The following is a 13,162-nucleotide window of genomic DNA, read 5'->3' on the forward strand; positions in this document are numbered from 1 at the left end:
TCTTTTCCATCCTGGTTGAGTCTATGACTCTATATGTTTTCTTTGTCAGATTGAGTACAAGAAGCGAGGAGCAGCTGGTGTGGGGGTGACCATGCTGGGGCGTCCAGATATTGAGCTGGCAAAGGAGGTGTCCAAGCTGACCAGCCAGGTAAGGAGGGAATATAACCAGCCAGGCCATGGCAGAATAAACTGTGGCTGAATCTTTGAAGCAGTGAGAGAAATGAGACACAATATTAACTTTTATCACTGTTGAAAAAGAAGTTATTTCTTGGTTAGGGCAAAAGGCAATGTGTGAAAGTAGAAGTGAAATACCAGTGCAAGGTATTTCTTCGTTAAATGAACTTTTCTACTGATTTGCTGAATGTCAGTAATGAAGGTATAGAATCTTCTTAAAATGGTGCCGTGACAAGATCTCTCAAATACTAAGGTAGGAGTGTTTGCCTTGTTCTCTTTAACTCTTCTGGCTATTTGCTTTACAAGAAACAGCCTTTTACCCAACTCTTGTTATCCATCCCTTAGTAGATGGACACTTGGTGTCTTTCAGCCACCTTCTTTCCATTCTCTGTCTTTAAAAGAATCTTCTGCCAGGACCTCAGTCCAGCTTGGCTCTTCCCACCCCTTCGTGCTTTAGTCCTGGAGCTGTTTGCATTTCTGACCTTGCTTTCTTGCTGCTGATTGTAGGCAGAATACCTCAAACAACACATGAGAGGCCACGGAGCAGCATCCTATGACACTCCCTGGATGAGAACCTTTAAGAAAGCTAACATGCTAAGTAGTCATGTAAGATGATTTCGATTCGGTGATGTTACTGCCCTTGTCATGTGTCTGTCTCCTGCTTGCATATGGTCCTGCAAGTCTGAAGCACCACCTGGGGCTTGAAATGTCATTGTGCCCTTCATTATGGTTCTGGAGCTTCCAGGCTTTGGAATGGAAGTTCTGATGCACTCAGGCAATATGAAAACTCACTTTTCACCCCAAAGACCTAAAACTGGAGCTGCTTTAATGAAACTGTGCAGTAAATACTGGAAATATATGTGTATGATAAATAGGAGCAGTGGTGCTGGTAATTTGCAGTGAACAATTGCTAGAGCTTCATTTTAACTCTTTAAACTTCTATTCAAACTGTCCTGTTGACCTTGTGCTGGAATGCCATGATGGAAGAATAGTCCTTGACTGAATCCATCCCAGAGCCTCTGAGAAGTGTCCCCTGTAGTCTGAGGGCACATCATTTCTTCTTCCCATCTCAAAACCCTTGGCCAATAGACAACCTTTGGCTGGACTGGACTTTTTGAAGTGGCTGCAGACAGATCTGTGCTGTGTCAGTTGTACACATATATTTCCAAGTGAAAAATAAAGGGGGTTATGTTTTTTCCATGTCTGCTGCATGTAATTGTGGCATGCTTGAGTGTCTGTCAGGAAAAACAAAATCTTCTCAGCAGAACCAAGGATTCAGAAACTGAACAGCTGAACTGCAGGAAAAAGAAGAAATTGTTTATTCACATCCAGTGACAAGATCCTCCTTTCCTATGCTTTGCTCCACTGTTCTCCTCTGGGTCTTGTACACATGTTTTGCTGAGCTTGTTTCAGTTTTGGGAGGAAATGAGCTGCTGTAGAGGTAGAGAGGACGGAAAGAGTCGTGGGCACAACCTTTAACTGCTTTTTTTCTCTTGGGCATCTCTTCTCACTAACCTCTTCGTGGAAACCATGAGGTCCAGTTCGGTTGCCCACTTGGCTTTTCTCAGCTGGGTCTGCCTGTCTGTCTGGCATAACTGCTTTTAGTTTTCATATACCTTCCAGCTAACACTTCTTTTGGGTTTAAAAACCTCATTCCTGTCAACATTTGTGTTGTCTCCAGCCTGGAGCTGATGGATTGTTGTGGCTCATATTGCTGTAGGTTATGTGGCTGATGCTGATAGAGTTTGGAAATGTTACTACAGCTCTTGTATCATCTAATTCCCAGCAATGAACTGTGTCCCTGCTCTGTTTGTCAGTGTCCTCCCTGCTCTCACATTCTGCTACAACCCAGTTGTGTTTAACAGTGCATGGAGAAGTGATTGATGCATTGACATCTTCAGTGCTCTTATGTCTTGAGGGAGTTTTTAGAGCTCTTATTTCATCCAGAAGTGTGGAAAAACTTCTTTTAAACACTCTTACATTTACTCTTATTATATTATCTATCATATAGTATATATTTTAGGTAATCATTTTGTCTTATTTAATACTCTTATCATCTGTCTCTGCTTCTATCTCTCTGTGAAACAGTGTCTTTAACCCATGACTAGCTCCCACCAAGTGAAAAGTTCTTCATCCCCAGGGTCAGAATTTGGCTGTGTTTGGGCAACACAATTCTCTTGGCTCTTTTACAATGAGATATAACCTGTGCACTGAAGGAAAAACTGCAAGTTGTATTTTGTAAACATATGTCGATTTCCTATCCATGTCAGCTCGTTGCCTTTTTCACTGTGGATACCTCCAAGTTACTCCACTTCTGTTCTTCTCCTTGCCAACAGCATTAAAGTTACTTCCTTAGACCTGAGGTCTCTTTGCCTTGTGCAGCCAAACCAGGGAGTGCTCAGGGGCAGTTGTCATACCTGGTTGTTCTTTCCTTAGGTGAAATACAAGGAGAATTACTCCAAAGAGAAGGGTAAAAAGCCAAAGTATGACTTAAAGGAGGCCAAAATCTACAAGACCATGAAGGATGCTCACAACATGGCCAGTGAGGTATGTGTGGTGTTTTCCCTTGGGGAGATCTCCAACTCCTTTAACAGACACCACCTTTGTGTTGTTTGTCCTGTTTTTTTGGCAGAGTCCTTCTCTGACGTGGCTTGTCCCCTCTCTCCTGCAGGTGAAGTACAAAGCTGACCTGAAGAAGCTCCACAAACCTGTGACAGACATGTCTGAGTCGCTGATCATGAACCACGTCCTGAGCACGAGCCAACTCGCCAGTGCTGTAAGCTCCTTGCCCACCCCATCCTGTCCCAGTAGAGGGGATTCCACTTGGAATTCTGGTGGTTCTGCTGGGAACTGATGTCTGCTAACTCCTGTAACAATCAGTCCTTTCCTGGGACATCACCTGGTAGTGATCTCTGCTGCTTAACGAGGAGTTCCTTGTTAACCACCAACTTCACCACATTTGCCCTGTGGGAAGTGAAATCTTTCTTACCTAATGTTTTAAACTCTGATAATTTTTACTGGATTGATTCCTGATCACGTTTTAACTGATTGTACCAACTAACAAATACCTTTTTAAAATATTTTTCCTTCTTTCTTTGCTATTTACTATATTTAAACTTTTTAATTTTGTCTGGTTTTTTTTCCATTTCACATTTGTTTAACATCTCCCGTTGTAAACCTACATAATTGTGCCTAACAAAGTAATGATCATTTTGCTGCGAAAAGGCAAACACCATCACTGCCTGGAACAGCCTTTTCTTGTATCTACTGTGTTTTCTCTTTATCCTTTTTTTTAATCCTTTTTTCTTGCAATCAGAATGGTCCAAAATATAACTATTCACCCACACCTTTAACTCCCAGTATCACTATCACTCCTAAACCTCTTGGGTTTTGGTTTTGCCTCTTGTATTTCTAATTTCTCTTTGATGTTCCATTGAAGTGTTGCTTTGATTTGGACCTAAGAAGTCAATTTGCTGAGGGATTTTTTTTTTATTGAGATGATTTTTGACCCCTTCCCTTCAGTACCAGTACAAGAAGCAATATGAGAAGAGTAAGGGTCACTACCATGTGGTGCCAGATAATCTTGAACAGGTTCACCTAAGGGAGGCATCAGAACTGCAGAGCCACGTAAGTTGGTCATGTGTTTGTCATTAACTCAAGCACTGGAGTCATCCCAGTGAATCCTCCAGGGAATGTTGCTTTGGAAACACTGCACACCTGGGCAAACAGGTCAGGGAGGAATATTTGTGCATTGGCAAATTCAGAACAGATTGAATATACCCATAAAATATCTGTGGGACTTCTTTCTGGAGTAGGTCTCAGCTGTTCACCTCTGTTGTATGTGGGTCTTTCTTTCTGGAGTAGGTCTCAGTTGTTCACCTCTGTTGTATGTGGGTCTTTGTACACAGTGTAATTCATTTATCAGGGGGATTTTGCCTATGGAAAAAGGACCTGGAAATCACAGAAACAGGAAACTGAAAGGAATAAGACTGTTGCTGACAGATGCTTTATCCAGTCAAGTGAGACAAAGGAGATCTCTGGTTAAACTTTGGATGCAGAAAGAGAAAGGCAAAGTTTAACCAAAGCTATACCTATTCTTGCTGCTAAATGTGTCTGACATTTTCCCCTCTGGATTGCAGCAAATAGTTGAATCATTCCAGGGAAATTCACACTCTGATTTGGTCTCTAATTCTCTCTATTCCAAGTCTTTATTGGCTGTAAAGCAAGAGAGAAATTACTGCTAGAAGCCAACAAGGACACAGTTTATTGTTCTGCTGCTTGGCATAGAATCCCAGACTGGTTTGGTTTGGAAGGACCTTAAAGCTGATCCCATCCCACTCCCTGCCCTGGGCAGGGACACCTCCCACCAGCCCAGGGTGCTCCAAGCCCCATCCAGCCTGGCCTGGAACACTCTCAGGAAGCTGTTTGAGGCATGGAACAGCAAAAAAAAGGTCACATAGCAAAGAGCTGTAAGGAAGTGGTTGTTAATCAGGTTACTGTTAATGAGGTTGTAGTCACTACTTGTTGCCCCAGTTTAAGGGCAGGCCACAGCCATAGCATTACCTCATGCAAGAGTCTCAAAAGGCTGGATAATATAACCTGACACAGGATTATCTTCATCTTTGTGGGCATTTTACTGCCTAGCCACCAAAATGTACATTTTGTGGTCAATAATATGGTTTTCAGGGAGGTGAACAGCATTAGACCTTCATTTTTTACTACAGTACTGTTGACCACAGTAGGCACATGGTAGTCAGTGAGTTGGGTCTGTGATGGTTTAGGAGGATAACTTGTTTTCTCTTCTCCTCAGGTGAAATACAGAGAAAAATATGAGAAGGAAAAAGGAAAACCCATGTTGGACTTCGAAACTCCAACGTACCTCACTGCAAAGGAATCTCAACTCATGCAGAGTCAGGTATGGTTAAATTAATGCTCAGAGACTATAAATCTTCAAATTTTGCAGTTAAACCTTAATAGGGATTTAATAGGCAATTCAGCTGCATCTTGGGCATGTTGATAGGCTGAGAAATTATAGCTGCAGCAGATTTCTTTATACTGGTTATGAGATGATACACTGGAAATTCCTGGAGCTTTTCTGTGTCACAACAAAGGGTTGTGATTTTTCATCAAGAATCTATCAGGAAACAGAGCCTAAGAAAATCTGCAAGTCCTTAAAAGAAATGTAGTATGAAATGCCCTTAACCTTTTACACCACAAGTACAGAATGTGTGTCAGTTACACTCCACAGAAAGTGGCTATTTTTTCACCTCAGAACTCCATCTCTGGGAAACCCATTTATTCCCTGTGTGTCTCAGCTGTCACAGTGCTCTCCCCTGACCTGGCACTCTGTTCCCCTCGGGCAGTTCCTCTCTGTTTGTCTGCAGTACAGTCTTGTTCTAGCCCAGCTGAAGAGCAGCTGCATAAGGCCCATTAGTCCTTGTGTTTGAGTGGCCCCATTGAATGTTTCCTCTGCATTGACAAATAAGTGGGAGAAGGAGAAAATAAAGGCAGGATCAGGTCCTGTTTCCATGGAAAGCAAAGAGCTGTTTGACAAGCTTTAGTGGAACCAGGATTCATTGCTTAAGGTGCTCACAGCACTGACTGTACCAATGTGACCCCCAAACCCTTCTCCATCCTCACAGGAGCTTTTCACCTCAGTCAAAATGCTGTAACAAATATTTGCTGTTCTGCTTTCTTTTCTTCTTGCTCTCATTAGAAAGAATATAAGAAGGACTTTGAAGAGTCCATTAAGGGCAGGAACCTTACTGGCTTGGAGGTTACACCATCCCTATTACATGTCAAATACGCAACCAAAATAGCGAGCGAGGTAGCAGTGACTCCATGCTGTGTTCCCTCCCTCAGCCCCAATAATCCCACTAAGATTCTCAGCACCATCTCTTCTCCCCAGCTCTCTTTCTCCTAACCATTCCCACTAAGCATGTTTTCCATCCATTTTGTGTTGTGAGCTGATTTGTCCTGGACATTGATTCCTTCACTGTATCCCTCTTTCCCATGCCCCTTGCTGACTCCCAGCAGCCTAACTGGTCCACCTGTGTGTGCCTTGGCAGTTTTATCTTTCACAATAATTCTCTCCTGTTGCAGTGATTCTTCTTTAACCCTTTACAATAGTCTTTCTTGTTTTATGAATTTCTTTTCTTTCGGAGCTTTTGGAATTCTTTTTTTTTTTCTCTATTCCTATTTTGCATTCAATTGGCAGAGTGCAGAGCTGCCTTGAATCTGTTTTTGCAGTGTTTTCCCTTCTCCTTCCTCTGCAGAAAGAGTACAGGAAGGATCTGGAGGAAGGTGTCAAAGGGAAAGGCCTGACAGCCTTAGAGGAGACTCCAGACATGTTAAGAGCAAAGAATGCGACTCAAATCCTCAATGAGGTATGTCAGAAGCTCTTTGGGTGGATGAATGGATGTAACATCCTCCAGCTGCCATGGGCAGGGACACCTCCCACTACCCCAGGGTGTTCCAAGCCCCATCCAACCTGGAACTGAAGCTGCTAAAGGTATTTAATTGCCATTATTATAATCTCTTCACTGTCTTCATCTGCAGAAAGAGTACAAAAAAGCCTTGGAGCTGGAAATCCGAGGGAAAGGCCTGACAGAACTGGCCATGGAGACTCCAGATTTCGTGAGAGCCAAGAATGCCACGGACATTGCCAGCCAGGTCTGTGTGACTCTCCCTCCTCTCACTCCTCAGCTCTTTAAAGGGTCCCAGTAGCAGTTTCCCTGGTTGAACTGGGTGCAAGTTGTTGTGCAGAGATGACTGAGGCACCTAAACGTGAGCTTTGCCCACAGATCAAATACAAACAATTGGCAGAAATGGAGAAAGCCAACTACACCAGTGTTGTTGATACTCCAGAGATTATTCATGCCCAGCAGGTCAAGAACCTTTCCAGCCAGGTATCTTGAGTGAAGCAATTTAATCCTTGTTCATGTGGGAAGCTCCAGGAACTACTAATTTGGGCACCTAAATAACCACCTCTCACACCATCCAGGAGAGACACCAGGACACAAACCTCTCTGGAGCTGTGATGTGATTCTTACCCTGAAATTCCACTGCAGTATTAAAATCAGCTGATTTTAATACTCTGTTGTTTTGCAATACCAAAGCTAATTCTTCTCTAATAGATTCAGCTGCATTTTCTACTCCTTAATAACCCGAAGCTTCATTTAAGTCTTGCACAGAGGCATAACCTGACTCTATATCAAGCACAGAAGTACTCACATCTCCATACAGATGGGCAAGATGCCACAGTAAATGATGCCAGTTTAATTTCTTCTTTTTTAATCGATTTTTTTAAATCTATTTGGTGTTTTCCCTCAGAAAAAATACAAGGAAGATGCAGAAAAGAGTATGCCCTACTATGTGCCCGTGGCAGACACACCAGAAATGCAGAGAGTCCGTGAGAATCAGAAGAACTTTAGCACAGTAAGTGGATAAACTAGTGAGATTCTGTACCTATCTATTTTTCTCATCTTCATAAAAACCTCTGTGAGTCATTTTTTAGGGCACAGAGTCAGTGCTTGGCATTTTACCTGAATTTCCTCCACAGCTTCAGTATCAGTCAGACCTGCAGAACAGCAAAGGGAAGGTCACAGTTGTACAGGACACACCAGAGATGCTGAGGGTGAAAGAGAACCAGAAGAACTTCAGCTCGGTACGGTGACTTTCTCTTTCCAGTTCTCACCCCAGGACTACTTTATTATGTCACATAAATGTAGTATAACCACGTTTGGCTCTTCCCTTGCAGGCACAGTAGGTGTTGCTGTGGAGTGCCCTGGTTGCTCTCTAACAGACATAGCTGTGATGGTTCCTCAGTCACTCCTGTGCTGAAGTTGTAGTTCTCAGTGCCCAGTTCCCTTGTGCTGTCACTGTGTGTCCCTGTGTGTTGCACAGCTCATGCTGCCATGAAGTGCCTCAAAGCTGCTGCAGCATTTTGCCTCTAGCTCCATTAGCAAAGCTAAGTGGGAAACCCTTGTGTAAAACAGATCAGAGCAAATCAGAGCCTTCAATCCTAAAATTAACCTACAGATGTTTCGGGGGTAGAATCCCAGACTGGTTTGGTTGAAGGGACCTCGAAGCTCATCTTGCTTCACCCCCTGCCATGGCAGGGACACCTTCCACTGGCCCAGGCTGCTCAGATATTCCACTGAGATATATTTGAGTTATTACATGGATGATATTCTGCTTAAAATGCAGTAGCTGTACATGACCAGCCTCTTTTCTGCCTGAAGGGTACTCCCCTTGGGCAGTGCCCAGGTGTGACCCCACAAGCTTTCAGCCTGCACTGCTGTGTCCAGATTCACTCTCTGGACACAATGATGTTGTGTTTTGGATGCTTAACCTTGTTGTCTTCATTCTAAACACGAAGATTTTGTATAAAGAAGACATTGGGACTGGAACTACCATTGAAAAGACCCCAGAGATGCAGAGAGTTAAGCGAACGCAGGATAATATCAGCTCGGTACAAACCAATTGATTTTTCATACTTTACCACTGCTAATTCAACTCAAAATAATATTTGTCCCCCCTCTCTTCTTTCTTTACCTGTTGCTAACAGTGGTTTGGCAATAACCCACCCAGTTCAGGGTGACTTTCTGTAAGGTTTTGCCTATCCTTTTTACTTTAACAGTAATCTCTCTAATGATTAACATTCAGTTTCTTACTCACAACCCATTTCTAAATCATGAAGGCTCTTGCCATTGTTTTAATCTCATCCCAAACACAAGTTGGACACAATCAAAGAATCATTTGGGTTGGAAGGGACCTGTTGGGATCATCTCCTCCAACCCTGTTGCTCAGCAGAGTCAGCTGGAACAGGTTGCTTAGGATGAGCTGAGGTTTGAGTGGCACAAAGGATGAAGCTCCACAACTTCTCTGGGCAGCCTGTTCCAGTGTCTGAACTCCTCACAGGAAAAAGGTGGTTTACTGTGGACAGATTGAATTTTCTGGTGCTGTTTTTTGGTTTGGTTTGGTTTTAATTTTTGCTCTTTACCACTTGTGCTGTCCCTGAGCACTCCTGAGAACAGTGGATCCCTCTCCTTCATTCCTTTTCACTTGACACTTACACACATTGCTAAGTTCCCCCTCAGCATTTTCTCCAGGCTGAAGAGTCCTCTCTGAGCCTCTCCTCATACCCAAGATGATCCTGTCTCTTACTCCTCTGTGTGGTGCTGCACTGGACTTCCCCAGTAAGTCCATGTCTTTCTCCTAGTGATGGCTCCAGAGCTGGACACAGAGCTCTGGTTGCAGCCTCACCATTGCTGAGCTGAGGGGCAGGATCACCTCCTGTGACCTGCTGGAAATGTCCCTCTTAGCCAGAAAATCATGGAGTGGTTTGGGCTGGGAGGACCTTGGCCTTGGCAACCTTGGGCAACAAGCTGACCACAAGCCAGCAGAGCACCATGAGGTACTCTATGTGGTCGGTTTTTGCCCCACCATGTCCCCAAAGTCCTTCTCCACAAAGCTGCTTCCCAGTTCCCCCAGCATGCTCCCCAGCCTGGTGTTACTCCTCCCCAGCTGCAGGACTTTGCATTTTTCCCTGTGGAACTCCAGGAGCTGCCTCCTGAGCCCATTTCTCCAGCCTGTCCATGTCCCTCTGGATGGCAGCACAGCCCTTGGGTGGCTCAGCCTTCATCCCAGCTTTGTCCTCCACCAACTCTCTGTGGGTGCTCCCTGTCCCAGGTCCCTCATGAGGCTGTTACACAGTGCTGGCCCCAGGACTGAGCCCTGGGGTCCACCCCTGGTCACTTCCCTCCAGCTGCTCCTGGGGCCTGGATGTTCTGACAGTGTTCAGTCTGTGTCACTGTGTGCTTGTCTGGAGACATCAGAGCAAAGAGTGTCCCAAGCCTCACCAAGGCATGTCTTGTCCAGCTTTTGTATGATGTAAAAAGCTGTAGCACTCTGAAGTTGGAGTAAATGTACCTCTAACTTCTCTTTCCAAGCTCACAAACTTGTTTCAGGCTTTCCTGGTGTCAGTTTGGTCCAAGACACTAACACTGCAGCCAGTTTGCCCATGCAGAGTGTGTTCAGCATGTTCCTGTGAGATGCCTTTCTGTTGTCCTGCCAAAGCAGAGGTGCAGGTACCACTGTCAGTGCTGAGTGTTCTGTGGTGACTCACCTCGCTGGAGTACGATGGATTCCTCCACATCTAAAGTTCTTCCACTGGGAGAGACATCAAGTGGCATCAGCCTCAAAGGAATTTCCACCTGGTTTTAGAAAACCCTTTTAGTGTCATTCACAGGGACTCAATATCTGGAGTTGCCTTGCAACAGATTCCTTGGGAAATGATGGGAATCCTTTAACAGCTTCTGCTCACGTTGACTCCCATGAGACCCTTTAGACTTTCCATGAGATCAGGATAATTCCCTTCATGTATCCATAATGGATCCATTTAAAGCTCTGAAGCTAATCCTCTTCCTTTTCTTCTGATGTCTGTGCCTTTGCAGATTAAGTACAAGGAGAGCATTGGGAAAGGAACTCCAATTCCTGACCTCCCCGAGGTGAAGCGTGTCAAGGAGACGCAGAAGCACATCAGCTCGGTAATGTCCTGTGGTTGTGTCTGCCTAGGCTCACACTCAGCTCCAGCCTGTCCTGGTGGCTGTGGCTTCACTGCTGGAAAGAGATGAGGTGTCCCAATCCCTGTGATCAGCAGCAGGAGGCTTAGATCCCTGAATTTTGCAGTGATTATCACATGTATCATGGTATCAGTCACTTTCCTGCATCACTTCTGAGACCGTTTCTAAACACAGAACTAGCCACAAAAGTCACCCAGGTGATGGGATATGATTAGTCTGGGAAAAATGGATCAGCTAGACAGAACTGGGTGGGAAGAAGACCAATTGGAGCCTTTGTGTAGGCCCCACACAGGTGAGGCCTTCCCATTTCCCATCCCACACTCAGAAGTGCCATTTCCCCGTGGAGCTGTTCATGATCCTGATGTGTTTTGCACTGTTCACTTTTGCACTTTCTGAGTTGCTTTTTCCCAATGATTCTTGATTTTTTTTCTCTAACTTCTACATAATTTATCTTCCCTCGGTGTGATTATTTTTCTGGGTTTTTCATTGATTCAATGACATCAAATAGTGAAATGTTTCTTTTGTTAACTTATTTTGTTCCAAGTCTTTCTCGAGTTGCAGAAAGAGCTGTGAGCACAGTTGTCATGGACCTGGTTGGGGTTTTAAACCAACCCTAAGTGTCTCCTATGCAACTCTGGCAATGAAAAATGCCTTTTTATTCAAGTCAGACAGTTAAGGCTAAGTTAAACCTCATAATCTGACAGCTAAACCTCTTACTTGTAAAGCTGCACGATGTAAAGTAAACTGAGCACGTGTTTAGCTGCAAAGCAGCTGAGTTATCTCCAGATGTGCTGCAGCTGTGGAAGGGCCGTGGTGTCCTCACCTCGCTGGGTCCTTGTGTTCTGCAGGTGTTGTACAAGGAGGAGCTGGGGACAGGCACCCCCACCCCTGTCACCCCCGAGATCGAGAGGGTCAGACGCAACCAGGAGCACATTAGCTCGGTATTTACACCCCAGGGACTTATAACAACTGCTGGTTGTTATAATCCTGTGCTGTGCAGCTCCCCAGCGTGGCCCTGGCTGCTCCTCCTCCGTGGTTAGTCTCACCCTGGCAGGAGTTTTAACTCCCTGATCTTCCATCCCTTTGTGCTCTAACTCTCTGCGGTGATTTACACCTTTCCCTGCGTTTCTTCAACCTTTGGCAGTAGTTGTGAAGTTAACATGGTGTCTCTCTTTCTCCTCACATTTGTTTAACTTGAGACTTTCTCCTCCACTGTCTGTTGCCAGAATAATCCACCGTCAGCCTCGTCCTTACTATTTGCTTCCAGAGCAAGTGTGAAATGGATTGAGAAGTGATCCTAATGCTCAGCATAACCCACAGAAGAGTCAGACTCGGTGGTTTTGCCTGTGTTGAGTGGGTGTTTTGTGGAACTTTGTGTCCCACAGGTGTTGTACAAGGAGGGCTTAGGGACTGGCACCCCCACACCGGTGACCCCAGAGATGGAGAGAGTCAGACGTAACCAGGAGAACATTAGTTCGGTACTGAGACATGCACCAAGTGCAAACCAAACCCCTTTAACTCCTCCACACTACACCTACCTGTCCCTCCTCTGTTGGACTTGGAACTCCCCTAATCCAGCCACTAAAACCCTCTCAGTGTCCTGATGTTTGGGTTTTTCTCTCGGTCTAACTCATGAGATCTCACCCTCATTAATGAAATGTGTTGAGCAGTGCCTTAGTTTTCTTCCCACTGAACCAGCTGCAGTGTGAGTGATGTCTCTCTCCTCCCCAGGGCCAGAGCTGACCCTTCTAACATCTCCAGCCTCGCGTGGGGGTTGTATTGCAGCTCTACCTTCATGAGCCATGGGGTGGTTTGGGTGTACTGTCTCTGCCTGTTTCTGCCGTGCTGGGTGCTCTCAGGTCTTTGTGAGGACCTGGGTGGCATCTCCAGGTCACTGCACTATGAGAACATGGTAAAACTTGCACATATAGAAGGAAAAAATGCTGTAGGAGTGAATTTCTGGGTTGCTTCTAACCCATCCCAGTCCAATGACTATTATGTCCCCGTTTTGTTCTGTATTTCTGTTGTACTTAGAGCAGTTTGTGACTCATTTTGACTCAGTTTGCCCCAGCTCAGACATGAGAAAAATGAAGTCTTGCTTTGAGGGTGTTTCAGAGAAGCCACTGTTGAACCATCTGCTGTCCCTGAGGCCACTGCAGGTCTCTGATGCTTCTGAGCCTGCTTAGAAACCTCACGGGCAGAGCTTAGTGCCAGATCTGCTGTGTGAGTGAGGAAACTCCTTTCCAAGAGGTTTCAGGTGATTTAGAACTCTGCAGCAGCTTTGGTTGTCACTGTTTCTGTGCAGGTGAGGTGGCAGCAAACCTCAGGGTGACAGCAGGTTGTTGTCTCTGAGGGCTGTGAACAAAGCAGGCACAACTCTGGTTTGCAGACTCTGCAGCTTC

General features: G+C 45.0%; 1 protein-coding gene across 1 annotated transcript in view; it reads left to right on the forward strand.

The window, feature by feature from the left end:
- Positions 1–49: 49 nt before the first annotated feature.
- Positions 50–13,162, forward strand: part of LOC103807197 (nebulin-like) — a gene marked incomplete at both ends in the record, with an annotated part of 22,272 nt that continues 9,159 nt past the window's right edge. Inside the window, 13 exons of the mRNA XM_009079918.1 lie at positions 50–148; positions 2,611–2,721; positions 2,846–2,950; positions 3,697–3,801; positions 4,985–5,089; positions 5,891–6,001; positions 6,450–6,560; positions 6,733–6,846; positions 6,978–7,082; positions 7,507–7,611; positions 7,736–7,840; positions 8,555–8,647; positions 10,632–10,724. Coding sequence (XP_009078166.1) covers positions 50–148; positions 2,611–2,721; positions 2,846–2,950; positions 3,697–3,801; positions 4,985–5,089; positions 5,891–6,001; positions 6,450–6,560; positions 6,733–6,846; positions 6,978–7,082; positions 7,507–7,611; positions 7,736–7,840; positions 8,555–8,647; positions 10,632–10,724 — 1,362 coding nt within the window. The remainder of the gene's footprint in view (positions 149–2,610; positions 2,722–2,845; positions 2,951–3,696; positions 3,802–4,984; positions 5,090–5,890; positions 6,002–6,449; positions 6,561–6,732; positions 6,847–6,977; positions 7,083–7,506; positions 7,612–7,735; positions 7,841–8,554; positions 8,648–10,631; positions 10,725–13,162) is intronic.

Source organism: Acanthisitta chloris, unplaced genomic scaffold (assembly GCF_000695815.1).
Source record: "Acanthisitta chloris isolate BGI_N310 unplaced genomic scaffold, ASM69581v1 scaffold28348, whole genome shotgun sequence".
In the NCBI taxonomy this organism is placed as follows: Eukaryota; Metazoa; Chordata; class Aves; order Passeriformes; family Acanthisittidae; genus Acanthisitta; species Acanthisitta chloris.